Source organism: Globicephala melas, chromosome 2 (assembly GCF_963455315.2).
Source record: "Globicephala melas chromosome 2, mGloMel1.2, whole genome shotgun sequence".
Taxonomy (NCBI): domain Eukaryota; kingdom Metazoa; phylum Chordata; class Mammalia; order Artiodactyla; family Delphinidae; genus Globicephala; species Globicephala melas.
In genome coordinates this window covers 174,418,761-174,435,953 of record NC_083315.2, presented here as the reverse complement: position 1 = coordinate 174,435,953, position 17,193 = coordinate 174,418,761, and the positions used below count along the sequence as shown (strand labels likewise).

The following is a 17,193-nucleotide window of genomic DNA, read 5'->3' as shown; positions in this document are numbered from 1 at the left end:
GGCAGCTGGGTCTGCTCTCCCACCAGCTGAACAAGAGGTTGCCCTTGGGTGCGTCTCAGCCTAAAGGCCTCTGCCCTCGCGTTGGCCGAGACGGAGAAGGGAACAGGGAGGGCATAGCTGCCCCCGCCGGCCCTGCTTTAGGGCCACCACCCGGGGATCCCAGGAGATGTCAGGGAGGCTGAGAGGCCCAGGCAGGGCTGAGCACACCCCTAACTCCATCTTAAGACTCAGAAGATTCGATTTGAAGTTGGCATTTTTCTATCCTCCGGTCTTTTTTCATGTATGTGGGGTTTTAGTGGTGAAATACATATATATACAAATTATATATAATTTAATACAATATATATGTGTGTGTGTATATATATATATTAATTTTAAAAAGTTGCCTCCTGTTTTCTCAGAGTTAGTTTCATTCCTACTCAGTGGAAGGCTGGAAGCTTTGCCACGAACTCTCCAGGGTGAGACATTAATGATGGTGATCTAGGGAATTCCCTGGTGGTTCAGTGGTTAGGACTCAGTGCTCTCACTGCTGAGGGCCCAGGTTCAATCCCTGGTCGGGGAACTAAGATCCTGCAAGACGCGCGGCGTGGCCAAAAAAAAAAAAGAAATGATAGTGATCTAGACTGCAACTCACATAATTCTCTCTTTTCTAACTTTCCAGTTCATGAGAAATAAAGAAAAATGAAATTCCTAAACATCAAATCCATCTCCAGTTGGAGGCCCCAAACACAACCAATCACCTGGCCGGTAGATGGCGCCAAAGGCTAATCTGCCTATGGACGGAGGGTTCCTACCCGGTTCCTTCCAACACTCATTTACCGCTTCTGCACAAAGATGGTAGATGGCCACCTGCTCTGTGCCCGGTTGTGAGCTGGGTTTGGGGGGTAAAGAGATGAGAAAAACAGAGTCTAATTTCAGTTCGTCCCCGTGGGCTAGAGCTGTGGAAGAGGCACCCAGACAGAAGGAGGGCTGGAGGAGGTGGCTACTTAACTGAGCTGAGCTCCTACAAGTGTTGCCTGGAAGAGAGAAGGGTGTCCGGGAGGAGGAACTGCCCTGAGGTTCCAGGGGTGTCTGGGAGACAGCTGGCAGTGGACAGCAGGGTCGGGGACAGTAGATCAGCGCCAGGCCTTAAAGTCTGTGATGGTTTCTGTCCAGCGAATGAACGAAAGGGTGATGGGCCCTGCCTCCACCATCATCCCCACCAGGGTGTGTTGGATCCCCTGCCCTGGGGTCATTCTGCTGCCCGGGAGGCTGGGAGGGGCCCGAGAAGGGAGGAGGGAGGCTGGAACAAAACCAGAAACCACCAGCACCACGCTTTTACGTTCTGTCCTTCATCTCTCTGTACCTGACTCTCTGCCATATTCTTCTTAACTTCCAGCTCACCTGATCAGGGTTGGCGGTGGCGGGCTCTGGGTGACGGGTGGGTGTCTGCAGCCAGCGTTCCGGACCTCAGAGCTGAGAGCCCCGAGGTCAGGATGTGGGCTGACGTCACACAGTGAGTGGCTGGAGGAGTTAGGGGCCCAGGAGCAGGATGCTCTGGTAGCTGGGCCTGGGGGTTTGAACACCTAGACGGGACTCTGGCTCCGTGTCTAGGGAGAACAGTGACATTTCTGCACCGGGAGGTGGGCAGGTGAAACATGAATGCAGACCAGATAAGCCCAGGGAGAGGCAGCTGAAGGCGGCCAGGTGACGAGGACGTGGGCAGGAGCTCCCGCAGACGTGGCAGCTGTCAGAATATGGGGCTGAGGGAGAAGCCAACGATGACTCAGAGGCTGGAAGATGAGTTCGAGGGAAGGTGGCAGCGCTTCCGGGAAGCAGTCTGCGTTCCTGCCCAGGACCACGGGTTCCTTTAGGACCCGAGGACAGGTCTGCACTCGCAAGCGTGTTTATGGTCCATCTCCCCGCCCCCCACTAGAATGTGAGCTCCTGAAGGTGCCCCCGGGGCCGGGATTCTCCAGCTCCGTGTGCCTTGCCCGGGGTCGCAGCACACACCCGTCCTCTGCCTGACTCGGGGCAGGCTCGGGAGGGAGACCAGGAGGGCTGGGCGTGGGACAGGGAGGGAGAGGCCCCCACCCCTCTCCTCGGCCACACCCCACACCGCGCACGCGCGCCCACAGGCCCCCGCAGGTGCAGCCCCTGACCCCAGCCCCTTCTCTCACCCCCTCCCAGCTCCACGGCTGCACTGAGACTGTGGTCTTCAGGAAGTCCTGCTCCTGTCCACACACGTCCGGTTCCCTCCCACCTGGCCGGCCCTTCCACCGTGTTCTTGGTCACATCCCCATCACCCCGTTTACTGGACGCCCATCCTCTTGGATGCCTCATAGATGTTTGCGCCTAGCATGGTGACACCGAGCCGGTCACCTGCTACCCCATGCTGACTGCAGCCTCCCCCCGCCCCCGCACACAGGACGCCACGGGGCTCCTTCACATCACCCAGGCTGTCACCTCGCGCTCCTGGTCTCTCCCACGCCTGCCCCTTCTCCACCCACCAGGTCTGCAGGTGCAGGCCCTCCTTGGGACTCACTGGTCCAGACCTTCATCTGCACCGTGGTCGGAGTGGACACAGGTCTGACCGGGCCCCGGGGAAGGCCTCTGATACCTGCCATGGTCCTCGGGCCACATTTTGAGTCCCCTGGCTCAGGGCACTGCACGACGTGCCACCCCCTGCCTCAGGCTGCTCTGTGTCCCCCTCCCCCCATCACACGGAAGGGCTCTTCCCACCGCCACTTGCTTTTCCGCCTTGCCCTCTCCCTCTTCCCCACGGACTCCTAGTAATCCTTCTAGATTTCGCTTTTGCAAGCACTGTTCCTTCTCCTTCTCCTGGGTGCCCCCCCCAGCGCAGCGGCTAACGCCCCCCCTCCTCAGCTCTCAGGGAAGCCTCTGGTGGGGCCCACACCCTGCCAGCACACGGCATCTCATAAATCCACGGGTCAATGTGGTGCTGGCTGCACGTGTGCCTCCACCACGAGGGCAGCGACCTGATTGCCGCCCGGTGTGTCCCAGGGCCTGGACACGGGCTTTCAGTAGATAGGCTTAAATGAATGGTGCTCATTAAACAAGACACCATTTCCTCTGTTGAAACTGGCAAACAAGTTTTTTCCGGCCACACTCAGTGCTGACAACGGTGGGACAGCAGGGGGAGGGAGTGTTCGCCGTCCCCTCTTCTGGTGACAGCATGTCAGGAAGCAACCTGCCCCCTCCCAGACTTCCAGGAGAGGTTGCCCAACGTGCGCTTTGAAGGATGGGTTAAAATTTGCCAGAAGAAATAAAATTTTGGTCAACAGGAAAATTTTATAGTCAACAGGAAAACCAGTTTGCTCTGTGGAAATCTACCTTAGAGCTGATTCTAAAACACATATGGCCAGAAACAGAGGGCTGGCCCCCTTCCCTTGCTCGCAGCATTCATCACCGCCTTTGGGGCTCTACTCTCAGCCCTCCCTTCCCTCTCAAGCTTGAGCCTAAACCCAGCAGATGGTCACTAGCGCAGGACAGCATCCTGGTGCTTCTGTGGCTGCCAGTACGGTCACCCTGTCTCCCTGCTCTCCGTCAAGGGAACAACAGTGCCCCCATCCCCTGAGCACTCACTGCGTGCTAGGCACTAAGGTTTCCTGCGGATTAGCTCGGGGCATCCTCCCACATCCCTGTTGTAGAGATGAGATGACCTAAGCACAGAGAGGTTGCGTAGCTTGCTCAAAGTCACACAGCCAACTGCAGACTGTGCTATAACAGACATCCTGCTCCAAGTCAACTGTACCTCTTTCCAAAGTATGGATTTTCCAATATAGTTATAATTTGATTGTAAACACTTCTCCAAGTTCATTGTTACACATCAATTTTTTTAAAAACAGCTTTATGAGATATAATTGACATGGAATAAAATGCACGTGTTTAAAGTACAATTTGATATGCTTTGAGATAGGCAAACACCCGTGAAATCACTCCTGCAATCGAGATAGTGATCAGATTCATCACCTAAAGTTTCCTCATACCAAGGGACTTTCCCAGTGGTCCAGTGGCTAAGACTCCGCGCTCCAGATTCAGGGCACCTGGGTTCAATCCCTGGTCAGGGAACTAGATCCCACATGCTGCAACTGAAAGTTTCCTCATGCCGAATCCCTCCCTCCTGCTCCTGTCAGCCACACTCAGCCAGGCAACCACTGATCCGCTGTCACTGCAGTTTGTGTTTCCTAAAATTTTATGTAAACGACTGGCATCTTTCCCTCAGCATAATTATTTTGCATAGCGAACATTTACCAAGATAGACCATAATCTGGGCCATAAACCAATAAATTAAATAAAAGGATTCAAATCATGCAAACTATGTTCTCTGACCACAGTGGAATTAAATATTAGAAATCAATAACAAGGGCTTCCCTGGTGGCACAGTGGTTAGGAATCCACCTGCCAATGCAGAGGACACGAGTTCGAGCCCTGGTCTGGGAAGATCCCACATGCCGTGGAGCAACGAAGCCCGTGCGCCACAACTAGTGAGCCTGCGTTCTAGAGCCCACGTGCCGCAACTGCTGAAGCCCTAGAGCCCATGCTCCGCAACAAGGGAAGCCACCGCAATGAGCAGCCCTCGCAGCACAAGGAAAAGTAGCCCCCACTTGCCGCAATTAGAGAAAGCCTGTGTGCAGAAACAAAGACCTAACACAACCAAAAAAAAAAAAAAAAAAAAATCAGTAACAAAAAAGACATCTGGAAAACCTCCAAGTATTTGGAAACTAACACATTTATAAATTACCCATGGGTCAAAGAAGAAATCAAAAGGAAAATCAGAAAATTATTTATTTACTTTAATAAACATGTATACAGCGGTTACTGTGTGCCAGGCCCTGTCTTGGGCCATTTCCAAAAACAGAATGTGCTCATTTAGGCCTCATAACAACCCTATGAGGAAGACACTTGCACACCCATTTTTCGGACGCTGAACCCAAGGCACAGAGGGAGTAGGTGACTTGCCTGGGTCACGCAGATAGGCAGTGGCACAGCTGGGATTTGAATCTGGGACACCTGCATCCAGGGTCCGTGCCTTGTGTCCCACTTTATCAATGGAGGGACACTGAAAGGTTTCAAATGGTAGAGAAAAATGGTCAGATTCCTGACAGCAAGATCACTTTGGGATGAGTTCAACAAATATTTAGGAGCTAAATCTGCAGGACTTGGAGATGTGTTAGTGTTGAGAGAGCAGGAGACGGCTGGGTGCAAAAGGAAGAAGTGAGAGTGGACGGCAGGGCTGGAGGGCTCAGCAGTGCCCAAGCCAGGAGGGAAGGGGCCCCACATCCTGAGGACCTGTTTCCATCAGGGGATGGGCGGGGCCTGGTAGAAAGGTAAGATGGGGGTGCGCAGGGGTCCCTAAGGAAATTCTTGCAGAAGGTCCACTAGAACACTGAGAGGGGATGGTGTTTCTGGTGGAAGGAAGGGTGTACGCACGGCGCTGTGGAGTCAGGTTTGAAAGGAGAGCGATGCGGAGCACAGCGGGAACTGAGCAACGGTGGGCGGCAGGGGCACCCACAAGGCCTGGCAGGCCTGGGTAAGGAGCTGTCTTTCTCTCTGGAGTGACGGGGTGTCAGCCAGTGTCTGGGGAGTGTGTGCAGGAAGGGACTGACGGGGCCAGATCTGGGCTCTCACAGCTCGCCCCAGCTACAGAGCGGAGACACACCAGAGCAGAGGCAGGAAGCAGTCTGGCGGCTACGGAGGGCTTCCAGGTGAGCGGCTTCCAAGCACTGGGGGAGGGGTGGGGGACGAGGATGGAGGAAAGTGGACAGACTCAAGAGGTATCTAGGAGATAGAAGTGGCAGGGACCACGCCAGGTCCCCTGCGGGGATGCCTGGGGTTCTAGAAGGTGGTGGGACAGTCATCTGGCTAGTGAGCCCTGGAAGAAAGCCAGGTAGGTGGGGGAAGTGAGGTCAGCACCCGAGTCTGGAGTTGGAAGAGGGCCAGCGAAAGGCCAGGGGGAGAGGACTAGTCTTAAGAGGGGGCAGCGAAGGAGCAGCGGGGACGAGGGAAACCCCAGCGTGCTGCTGGTATAACCAAGCGGAGGGGTCGGGAGGGCACCGGCGGTTGGTGTGGAACCGGTCCCAGGCGTCTGGAGGGACGAGGCCAAAACGATCCTCGTACTCAGCGACTGAGGTAGGCAGGCAAGCGAGAGCCGGAGCGCAAGAGGATTTGGAAGAAGGGTGTTAAGGCAGGAGCTTGCTGGGAAACCCTGGCTCCCCAAGCGGCCTCTGGAGGAGAGGGGAGAAAGCTCCAGAAACCGAGAATTTCACAGCCGGGGCCTTGAACGGCTCATCTACAAGAAATCTTACACCTCCCGGGCAGTGGCCCGAGTGGAGTGGAAAGATGCGGGCCGGGCCTCCGAGTCAGGAGAACAGGAGGGCGGCTGCCGGGCTACAGGAGGGGAGCCCTTGCGCGGCTGACAGTGGCAGTGGCGACAACGAAACTTCAGCGCTACCACCCCATCTCCCCTCCCCCGCTCCCTCTCCTCTTCCTCCCCACTGCCCGCCCCCAGCCCAGGCCGCAGGGAAAACCCGGGCCGCCGGGAGTTTCCACACACAGCTGGGGCCAGAAACACATTTTACAACGCACCCCAGCGAACGATAACAACCCCCATCTACCCTCACCACGTGGCTGGTAGTTTCCAGTCTATTTTGCCTGTTTTAACGCTAGTCAGGACGCCCTGCGTTGATTTCACTGCCTCCTGAAGGGTCTCCAGCCCCAGCGGAGAACACTGTTGCTGGAAAAGCTGGGTTTCTCTGGAGACTAGGAAGTGGAGGGAGTCGTCAGTCAAGTTTGTTTACAACCTAAGGAGCTTCCAGATTGTTCCGGGGGGAGGGGGCAATGGTGGGAGGAGTTAGAGACAAAGGAGCCGGGAGGAGGGGGAGGGTTTACCGGGAGAGGCCTGGGCGCGGCAGGGGTGCACTGCCGGGCGTTGGTTTCCTCAACGGTGAACAGCCCCCGCCCCCGCTTACTGACCTGGGTGAAGCCCAGAGACGCCACCCCGCCTCCAAAATTCTTCCGTGATCTGGCACTATTCTAAACACGTTTGGAATTCCCATTAAGAAATTGGCTCTTAAAGCAAGTTAATCACCCCAACCATGAATTACATACTTCGTATGGAAACCTCAAACTACACAAAAGAATAAGTAAAAGAGATGAGCTTTACAAAATCATGATGCGCGTAGCTGGGTCAGTTTGCATGGTCACCACGTCCCAGAATTCCAGACTAGGGCCCGCAACGCGTTGAAGGATACGATTTTACAACAAACCCAAAGTAGGTACAAGTCCCCAAGGGACTGAGCAAGAGCTGGGAGAATTCCGTATTTTGTGTCCGTTTCAACATTTCTTCCTGGTCGCAGCGGGGCCTAAGGACAGGACCAGTCCCCAAATACGAGCGGTGGCCTGCCTTGAGGTGGGGTCTATAGCGATGTGTGGGGAAGCCCTCGTTCCCCATCCCGCCTCAGCTTCAGAAACAGCTGCACGGGAGCCCCACGAGGCCCAGGGGTCCCCTTTGCTCCCCATGCACATACGCGGGTCACCCCTCGCTCACACACCTTTGCACCCCACACCCAGGCCGGAGCCCCGGGCCTCTGCATAACGAGGCTCTGGCAGGCACCTGTTGCCAGAATTCCTGTACCCTGAACCCATAATCGCTGACCCCGGCAAAAAAGTGCGCCCCGTACCTCCCGAAACAGCCCTGGATGCCCAATCGCTGCCCCGGGCCCCCAAACCCCTAACCGTGGCTCTGAGCCTCTGATCAGTGCGCCGGGCGTATACATGTGACACAGGACCGGACCCCTCACCCCTGCTTCGATTTCCTACATGCGTCCTCAAGGCCCCCAACCTGGCCCCGGGCCCCCAGTCTCGGGCCCCGACGGTGGAGGACCCGAAGCTTCCACAACCTGGGGACACGTTTTAACCACCGAGAGTTTACTTTTCTGCACTTCACAGAGCCGCGAGCACGGGCACTCAGTCCCCGGGCACTCAGCCCCCGGTCGCACTCCCCGCGGCCTGGACAGGGTTGGCGGTTCACCAGGGCGGCCGTTGGGCCGACGCGCGCGGAGCAGGGGTCGTGGGGGCGGGGCCGACGGCGCGCAGAACGCAGTGGGCGCGGGGGCAGGGCTAGGGGTGATGGCCCCGGAAGGCGCGAGACCTTCCCGGGAGCTCCGGGCCGCGCAGGCGTCCTGCGGTCCGCGCGGGCGCGCGCGGCGCGGCCGTGGGGGGCGGGGCGCGAGGGCGTGGGGCCGCGCGGGCCCAGGGTAGGGGCGGGCGGCGTCCAGGGCGCAGGCGCAGGCGCGCGGCCGCGGCGGCGGTTGGGGAGGGTTCTTCCGGAAGGTTCGGGAGGCTTCTGGAAAAGGCGCCGCGCGCTGGGCGGGCTCGCCTCTATATAAGGGAGGCGCGGGGACGGCGCGCCAGTTGCTTGTACGTCCTGGTGTTGCGTCGCTGCGGAGCCTTTGCGGTCCTTCAGCCGAGGTGAGGGGGCGGCGGGCGAGGGCTCTTCGCGCGGGGGGGGGCTCCGGAGGGGGTGGACTCCACGGTGGGGGGGCTCCACGGGGATCCGGGGCCGGGCGGGAGACGGCGGCGGGTGCAACCCCCTCCGCCGGGGCCCCTCGGCAGGCGGTGCCGGGGCGGCCGTGGCGTCTCGCAGGCCTCGGGCCTGCTGCGGCCTTTCCTCCCGTCCCCGCTGCGGGAGCGGGTGGGCCTTGGGGCTCTGGGGGAGCGGGGGCGGGGGCCGGGGCCGCGGGGGCCTGGGTTCTGCGCCTTGGGAGGAGTCCCCGGGCCCGGTTCCCAGCCGGCGGGGGGGGGGGGGTGTCATGGCGGAGTCGCGCGGGAGCGGCGCCCGTGCGGCCGGCGTGGGCTGCGGCGGCTCTGGGGCCCCGGAATGAGGTCATCCCTTTGTCAGCCGGTGCCTCGTGCGCGCACCGGCTTCCGAAGCGGGCGCGGGACGTGGCGGGACCCCGTCCGGCGGCCTCACTGGCTCCGTGTCCTCTCCAGATGCCCGAGGAAACCCAGACCCAAGACCAGCCGATGGAGGAGGAGGAGGTGGAGACGTTCGCCTTCCAGGCGGAAATTGCCCAGTTGATGTCGCTGATCATCAACACATTCTACTCGAATAAAGAGATCTTTTTGAGGGAGCTTATTTCAAATTCATCCGACGTAAGTCTTTCAATGTAGAATTTGGATTTAGCTTCGGTATAAAATTCACCGTTTAGAGGCCTTGTGCGTAATATTCTGTGTTTTTTAAATAGGCTCTGGACAAGATCAGGTATGAGAGCTTGACAGATCCCAGTAAACTAGATTCTGGGAAAGAGCTGCATATTAACCTCATTCCGAACAAGCAAGATCGGACGCTCACTATTGTGGACACCGGGATTGGAATGACCAAGGCCGATTTGATCAACAATCTTGGTACCATTGCCAAGTCTGGGACCAAGGCGTTCATGGAGGCCTTGCAGGCTGGTGCAGATATTTCTATGATTGGCCAGTTTGGTGTCGGGTTTTATTCGGCCTATTTGGTGGCCGAGAAAGTGACCGTTATCACCAAACATAACGATGATGAGCAGTATGCCTGGGAGTCTTCCGCAGGAGGATCCTTCACAGTGAGGACTGATACAGGTGGGCAGCCGGTAGACATCTTACTGGGTCAGTCGTTTGTGGGGGGTGGGGTGCTATAGGCAGTGGACCCCTGAAGGTGCTGTGAAGTTTGTGTTTAAAAAAAAAACAAAAAAAACAAATTCATGTTTTCCTTAAGTGGGATAGCCTGTTCTTGCGGTTGTTTATCTTGGCCGTTAACTGTTCTGGGAGTCTTTCCGTTAGCAGTAAGGGTAAACCCCTGCTTCATAGATGTTGAAATGAGTGCTAGGAGAGCTAGATTGATGCTATATGTTCGTTAACCTTGCTTAGGCCATTGAGATTGAAATTCAGCTCATTTCTCTATTTCCTTTACAGGAGAACCTATGGGTCGTGGAACAAAAGTTATTCTGCATCTTAAAGAAGACCAAACTGAGTACTTAGAGGAACGGAGAATAAAAGAGATTGTGAAGAAGCACTCTCAGTTTATTGGCTATCCCATCACTCTCTTTGTGAGTTTCTGTATATTTTCACATAGGAAACCAAAGCGACTGAGTTGAAATCTTTAGCCTTTAGAGTCCTTGGTAAAAGAAGAGTTCTGAATTTGCAGTATTTATTGGGCGGGTGGGTGGAGCTCTGTCTTACTCTGTCCAGGCACCCAGGCCTATTGAGAGACATCAGAAGCTGATGAGTAGCTTCTGGCTACTTACTGCTTTCAGTTGGTTTTGGGTGTAAGTGCCTCAGTGCTGTTTAGCTTATTTTTTTTAGTTCTGGGATGGAGAGATGATGTGATTTACTTATGTCTTTTGAAGGTGGAGAAGGAACGTGATAAAGAAGTCAGTGATGATGAGGCAGAAGAAAAGGAAGACAAAGAAGAAGAAAAGGAAAAAGAAGAAAAGGAGTCTGAGGACAAACCTGAGATAGAAGATGTTGGCTCTGATGAAGAGGAAGAAGAAAAGAAGGATGGTGACAAGAAAAAGAAAAAGAAGATCAAGGAGAAATACATTGATCAAGAAGAACTGAACAAAACAAAGCCGATTTGGACCAGAAATCCTGATGACATTAGTAATGAAGAGTATGGAGAGTTCTACAAGAGCTTGACCAACGACTGGGAAGATCACTTGGCAGTGAAGGTGAGTGCTGAGAGCTTCAAAGCTAGTGTCTGCAGGTGGTCTGCCTCAAACTGTTAAATTTGAGGGTGGTTTCTGGCAGCTTTCTCTTGCCCACTGCCCCATCCTTCTCCCGAAGTCTTGAAGTTATGTAACTGCAAGTGTTTGGCTCTGGGGTTTAAGTGGTACCTGTTGGTGAAAGCTGATGGCATTGTCTTGATCTTGGCTGTGTTTTATTACAGCATTTTTCAGTTGAAGGACAGTTGGAATTCAGAGCTCTTCTTTTTGTCCCAAGACGTGCTCCCTTTGACCTGTTCGAAAACAGAAAGAAAAAGAACAACATTAAGTTGTATGTTCGCAGAGTTTTCATCATGGACAACTGCGAGGAGCTGATCCCTGAGTATCTGAGTAAGTGCGGTTGGGCATAAAGAGCGGTCGCTGTCACAGGTCAGAGTTCAGCCTATCAACTCCCGATTTTTAAAGGGGAAAAAATCGTTCGTCTGTGGTTTTTCGGGTTTACGTTTTTTGTCGATTTTGTCCTTGGAGTGACCTTGAGCGCATTTGGTCTGTTTTTTCAGACTTCATCAGAGGCGTGGTGGACTCGGAGGATCTCCCTTTAAACATTTCCCGTGAGATGTTGCAACAAAGCAAAATTTTGAAAGTTATTAGGAAGAATTTGGTCAAAAAATGCTTAGAACTCTTCACTGAACTGGCAGAAGATAAAGAGAACTACAAGAAGTTTTATGAGCAGTTCTCTAAAAACATTAAGGTTAGTTGTGAACACACTTGACCATTAGGACTGGTAGTCAAACTGGCTTCTCGTTTTAAATGATTTTTTAATGCAGAGAAAGTCTTCCTAAGTTCACCTGTTTTTCAGCTTGGAATACATGAAGATTCTCAAAATCGAAAGAAACTTTCAGAGCTGTTGAGGTACTACACTTCTGCTTCTGGTGATGAGATGGTTTCCCTCAAGGACTACTGCACAAGGATGAAGGAAAACCAGAAACACATCTATTACATCACAGGTAATGGGCAGTAAATGTTAGTCGTATCTTTGTGCTTGTGATCCCATAGGAACAGTTGGGTGTGTTTTCTACCCATGTGGTGTTACATATAAATTAGTAGGGGTTACTATAGGCAACATAGTGCGAGCTAGCTCTTGTTTGTGGTTAGATCAAACTACATAGGAAAAAAGAAAAGGAAATGAAACTGCTTCCTGTTAAGGATCTAAAACTTTTTCATATATCAGGTGAGACTAAGGACCAGGTAGCTAACTCTGCCTTTGTGGAGCGTCTTCGGAAGCATGGCTTGGAAGTGATCTACATGATCGAGCCTATTGATGAGTATTGTGTGCAACAGCTGAAGGAGTTTGAGGGGAAGACCTTAGTGTCAGTCACCAAAGAGGGCCTGGAACTTCCAGAGGACGAAGAAGAGAAAAAGAAACAGGAAGAAAAAAAGACAAAGTTTGAAAACCTCTGCAAAATCATGAAGGACATCTTGGAGAAGAAAGTTGAAAAGGTGTGTGAATACAGTCTTCTCACCTACATTTAAAAGGAGTGTCAGGTGTTTTTCAAACTGAAGTTTTCTTAACTTGCTAATAGAAAACTTTAGCGTTTCCATTTAGTGATGGATATAGATCTCAAGATTCTTAAAGACTGGAAGTGTAAGAGAACTCACAGGAAGAAAGCGTCAGGTATCTGAGTTTGCAGATGGTATTTCTGATTCGTCAATACTGAAGTTCCTTAAATGTTCATAATAAAGCTGGTAACAGGTACTTACAAGTTAGAACATGAAATCTTCTGAGGCCTCGTTATCACTGTGTTTTGATTGTAGGTGGTCGTGTCTAACCGATTGGTGACATCCCCGTGCTGCATTGTCACAAGCACATATGGCTGGACAGCAAACATGGAAAGGATCATGAAGGCTCAGGCGCTGAGAGACAACTCAACAATGGGTTACATGGCAGCGAAGAAGCACCTGGAGATAAACCCTGACCATTCCATCATTGAGACCTTGAGGCAAAAGGCAGAGGCTGACAAGAATGACAAGTCTGTGAAGGATCTGGTCATCCTGCTGTACGAAACGGCACTCCTGTCTTCTGGCTTCAGTCTGGAGGATCCCCAGACACATGCTAACAGGATCTATAGGATGATCAAACTTGGTCTTGGTAAGCCTTGTGCAAATACCACGTGTCAATACTATTGGAAAAGCTTAAACACATGACTGTTGAAAGGGTAACATAACTTTCAGCAATTTGAACAAAGTTGGGCTGTCCCATTCAGTTTGGGAAACCCTAAGTCACATGAGTTAAACGGGTGTAAAATAGGCCTTTTGATTGTACAGGATAAAGAATGAAACAGGGTCATACACCCTGTAAAGTAGTAATTGCTCAGCCTTGGAAAGTGGGTATGAACTGGCAGTGTTGGGATAGTTAGGTGGCTTTAGGAAATCTAATCCATGGTGTTTATTTCCAAAAAGGTATTGATGAAGATGACCCCACTGCTGACGACAGCAGTGCTGCTGTAACTGAGGAGATGCCGCCCCTCGAAGGAGACGATGACACGTCCCGCATGGAAGAAGTAGACTGAGCTCTGCCTGAGGATTACGTGGCCGCGTGTTCAACACTCTTGTCTTCATTTCTTCTGATAATATGTTTTCAAGTATTTCTTTATTTTTGTTAACATTTAAAAACCTGTATGGCATGACAACTACTTAAGGGGAAGATAAGATTTCTTTCTACTAAGTGTGATACTGTGATACTTTAGGCACTAAAAGCAGAGCTAGTTTTTTTCTAGTTTCATGTTGGCTTATTTTAACAGACGGAAGTAGCGTTTGTTGTAAGGTGTATGTAACCTACGTTAACTTCATGGTCTGAAGTGTTTAGCTATCAGGCGGATTCTTTAGTAGACCAGATCTTCTGTCGCTGAAGTGTTCTGAAGTATATACCTTGATGTTTAAAAGAAAATACTTCTTAAAGCAACTTTCATCTTCTGGGATTTACTTTTTAAACCTTCCATCACCTGTATTGACTGCATGTGCCAGACCCCTAGGAATTAGTATGTTCAACTGAACCAACTTGATGGGAGTCACTGTCCATACATAGGGCTTGTTTTCCACAGAAAAGTAGTGTTGAGAGTAGCAGAATTATAAGCCTATCTAGGCATGTTGTAAAGCTGTTTGAAAAGTGACTCGGAGCAAGTTTTGTGAATGGAGACGTAGCGCTCAAGTCACATTCTGCTTTAAAAGTTGTAACAAATACAGATAAATTAAAAAGAACTTACGTGAAAATGTCTTATTTTGGAGGGGGGGAGAGTATAGATGACGGGATGGTCCCAGAATGTAAAATGTTAGGTGTGTACATCTTGCCTACGAGGAGCCAAGGAAGTAGATGATTGGTGTTGACTGCCGGAGTCTTACTACTGCGATCTTCCCAGGGTGCACTCTCAGGGGGCAGGTGGGGGATGAGCATACGTTCTCGTGATGTGTTTTTTGGGGATTTTTGTTTTTGTTTTTGTTTTTTTTTTGGCTGTGCAGCATGCAGGATCTTAGGTGGTATCTTAGTTCCCTGACCAGGGATTGAACCCACACCCCCTGCAATGGAAGCTCGGAGTCTTGACTACTGGACGACCAGGGAATTCCCAGAGCATATATCCTTAAAAGACACAGATGAGAACAGGTGAATCTGACACTATGTGTTAAATTTCCTAATAACAGCCATTGTCCCGTAGGATTTTCATGTCCAAACTGTGCTTTGACGGTATTTGTGAAACGTATCTGATGCTCTAAATATCGTCTCTGAACTACCTTGGCCTTAGGAATGTCTGGAAGTTCTGTACCACGCGTACTTACTGAGTGCCGTTCCACCTGAAACCACCTCTGCTCCTGGGCCTCTGGTTCCTTATTGAGCGTCGGGCGAGGTGGCTGTAGAGAAGGTGCCGATAGCTGTGAGCAGCGGTTGGAGAGGCGTAAGCTGTGGGAGAGTTGGTGGTAGCAGCTCTGTACAGGATCTGGATCCTGAGCCTAAGACCACGTGAAGAGTGACCGTGATTAATAGGGGGCAGGGAGAGGACTTGAGCGTCCTTATACTGCGGAAGATGTCACCTAGTGTTCACTGGGTACCAAGTGCCTGGTAAAGTAATCGCCTTTAATCCTTGTAATCTAATGCAGCGGAAGTTCTTACCTCCCATTCGTCTAAGGAGAGAATTCAGGTGTCCACGCTGTTCAGGAATTAGGAATTGAAAGGCCAGGGCAAAGGGGTAGTTTTCTTCCATGTTTCCCGTGCCTAGTAGGAATACAGAGGATTCCACTTAAATCAAAAGGACATTTCAGAGAAACAAACTGAGAGCCTCTGTAGTCTCCCACTTAAAAAAAGATCTCCCACTGAGCATGTTTTCTGAGTTACTGGAAAGCATTTATGGCAGATCCGTGTACTTTGGAACTGTACTACCCCCAGAACTCGTGTGCCAGTGATTGGACCATGGAGACCGTGATGCCCAGCCCCGGCGGGGGTGGCGGGGGTGAGGCGTTGAGCTGAAGGACACACGAACACGACCTGGAGGTGATGCTCCTCAGGCTGGCAGGGTCTTGAGCCAGCTGCTGCCAAGTCCAGGGTTAGGTCCCACCCTGCCTAGGAGAGTAGCGAGTGCTGAAAAGCAGAGACAAAGGTGTGGTGCGAGGTGGAAAAACATGCCTTATTCACAGGTTATGTGGCTGTGAGCACAATAGGAAAGGAATCTACAAAATTGGTACAAGAGTAAGTACAGCAAAATCCTGAGGTACGAGATCGAATTGAAATTTTGTTAGCAACAAGAAAGTCATTAATATTTTAAAATGCATAATACCATATAGGAATAAATTTTACAAGAAGTTTTGCAAGACCTGTATGCTGAGAGCTGAGAAAACAAGAGACCTAGGTAAATAAAGTGGAAGAAGCCAGACAGAAACAGCCACCTACTGTGATTGCATTTTCGTAAAACTCTAGAAGAGGCACAACCACGACAACAAAAAGCAGCTCAGTGGGTTGCCTGGCGCCAGGAGTCCTAGTAGGGACGTAACTGCAGAGGGACAAGATTCCGTGCCCCAAAACTTGAGGCGGTGGCTGCACAGCTGTATATGTTTATTAAAATTTAAAGTACACAAAATGGGTGAATTTTAACGGGGTGTGGTCCATGAGTGTACATGATTAGCAAATGAAAAAAGCAATGCAAAGGTATAGAAAGCAGTCTATTGGGGTTCAAAAGTGACTGAGCCGGCCATGTCCTGCACCTCACTACTTGTAAATTGGAGCCGAGGTACCTTAAAAGCCTGTTCTGGCGCTTACTAGGTAGTGGGCTTAGCAGGTGCCTGGTCAGGTAGGACCTTTCCTCCTGTTGTGAGTCCTGTGAGGTTGCCTGCCTTACTCGGGCTCAGGTCCGCAAGTGCCAGTCCCCTCTAGCTAACTGTGCCCTTGCTGTCTCTCGGGCCTCAACTTTCAGTAGTTCCTACCAAGCACGGATTTGTCACGTTTTGATTGAATGCCACTGAAGGACTGGCCCTGCACACAGATGAGAGGTGTGTCACTGGGGAAGGTGGCCACGGTGAAGGCCAAGGAGCCCCAACTGAGGTGGAAGCACAGAGCTAGGAGGGGTCAGCTGGTGGGGCAGGGCCGGGGAGGGGGGTGCTCCAGGAAGGGGGTGGCAGCTGATACAAAGCTGACCCCACTTCAACAGAAGTGGGGGGCTTCCCAGCATAGTGAGCCAGGCTTGAGAGCCTGGATGTGTTGAGATTTGGGGAACACATGGGCATCTGAGGAGAGAAAGCTGGAAAGTGAAACTGATTAACTGTGTGTGCCTTGAATGGGAACCATTAGCCTCGGGCCTGGATTGGAGACTGTCCAGCGACTTAGCCAATGGGACGGCAGTTGCTATGGTCTGCCATGGGGCCGCTTTTTTAGGACGGGGGGGTGGGGGCCCATGCCCACCCCTTGAGAAACGTCCTCAATACCAGGAATACTGAGGGGATTTGGTAGGTCAGCTCCACCAAGTCTGAAGTTGTTTCATCTTCGTGAGGTGCCCCTTATTCCATTTTATCTTACGGGTGGGAAGAATCCTACTGATGGTACCAGGGCGCAAGCACGCCAGCTCCCACTTGGGTTCTCTATCCCGCAGCCCCCGAGCTAGGGTCTGACGACCTTGCCTCCAAAGATTGAGGTTTAGGAAGAGCCAATAGGACCAGTCCTGACTTCCAAGAATAGAGATGTTTGTTTTGTTCTCTTATGTATCCCAGGTACTTAGTGTTTGGCACATGGCAGGCACTCAAATATTTGTTAACAAATTAGTGTAAGCACTCCACAGTTTATAAACACTTTAACTTCCAGTTTCTAATTGTTTTATTTTGGAGATTTCCAAAACACATGCAAAAAGCAGAGAGGGACACGTAGATGTTGACAAGGACGTGGAGAAATTGGACCCTCAACACGCTGCTGATGGGAGTGGAAAATGGTGCCCTTCTGGAAAACAGCCTGGCACTGCCTGGA

General features: G+C 51.9%; 2 protein-coding genes and 1 non-coding gene across 3 annotated transcripts; 2 read left to right on the top strand and 1 right to left on the bottom strand.

Moving 5' to 3' along the window:
* The first annotated feature begins 489 nt into the window (after positions 1 to 489).
* TRNAE-CUC (transfer RNA glutamic acid (anticodon CUC)) lies at positions 490 to 562 on the top strand. Its single transcript has one exon. It is a non-coding gene; the product is annotated as a tRNA-Glu (tRNA).
* Positions 563 to 5,627: 5,065 nt separating this feature from the next.
* Positions 5,628 to 8,815, bottom strand: LOC138842574 (uncharacterized). Its single transcript, XM_070045044.1, has 3 exons — positions 7,969 to 8,815; positions 6,058 to 6,127; positions 5,628 to 5,643 (listed from the first exon to the last, which is right to left on the bottom strand). The coding sequence occupies exons 1-3, from the start codon at positions 8,813 to 8,815 to the stop codon at positions 5,628 to 5,630; spliced, it is 933 nt and encodes a 310-aa protein (XP_069901145.1).
* On the top strand, positions 8,309 to 13,955 carry HSP90AA1 (heat shock protein 90 alpha family class A member 1). Its single transcript, XM_030883350.3, has 11 exons — positions 8,309 to 8,472; positions 8,995 to 9,156; positions 9,249 to 9,615; positions 9,949 to 10,082; positions 10,383 to 10,703; positions 10,922 to 11,087; positions 11,258 to 11,448; positions 11,557 to 11,704; positions 11,929 to 12,197; positions 12,513 to 12,846; positions 13,158 to 13,955. The coding sequence occupies exons 2-11, from the start codon at positions 8,995 to 8,997 to the stop codon at positions 13,265 to 13,267; spliced, it is 2,202 nt and encodes a 733-aa protein (XP_030739210.1). The 5' UTR covers positions 8,309 to 8,472; the 3' UTR covers positions 13,268 to 13,955.
* The last annotated feature ends 3,238 nt before the right edge of the window (positions 13,956 to 17,193 follow it).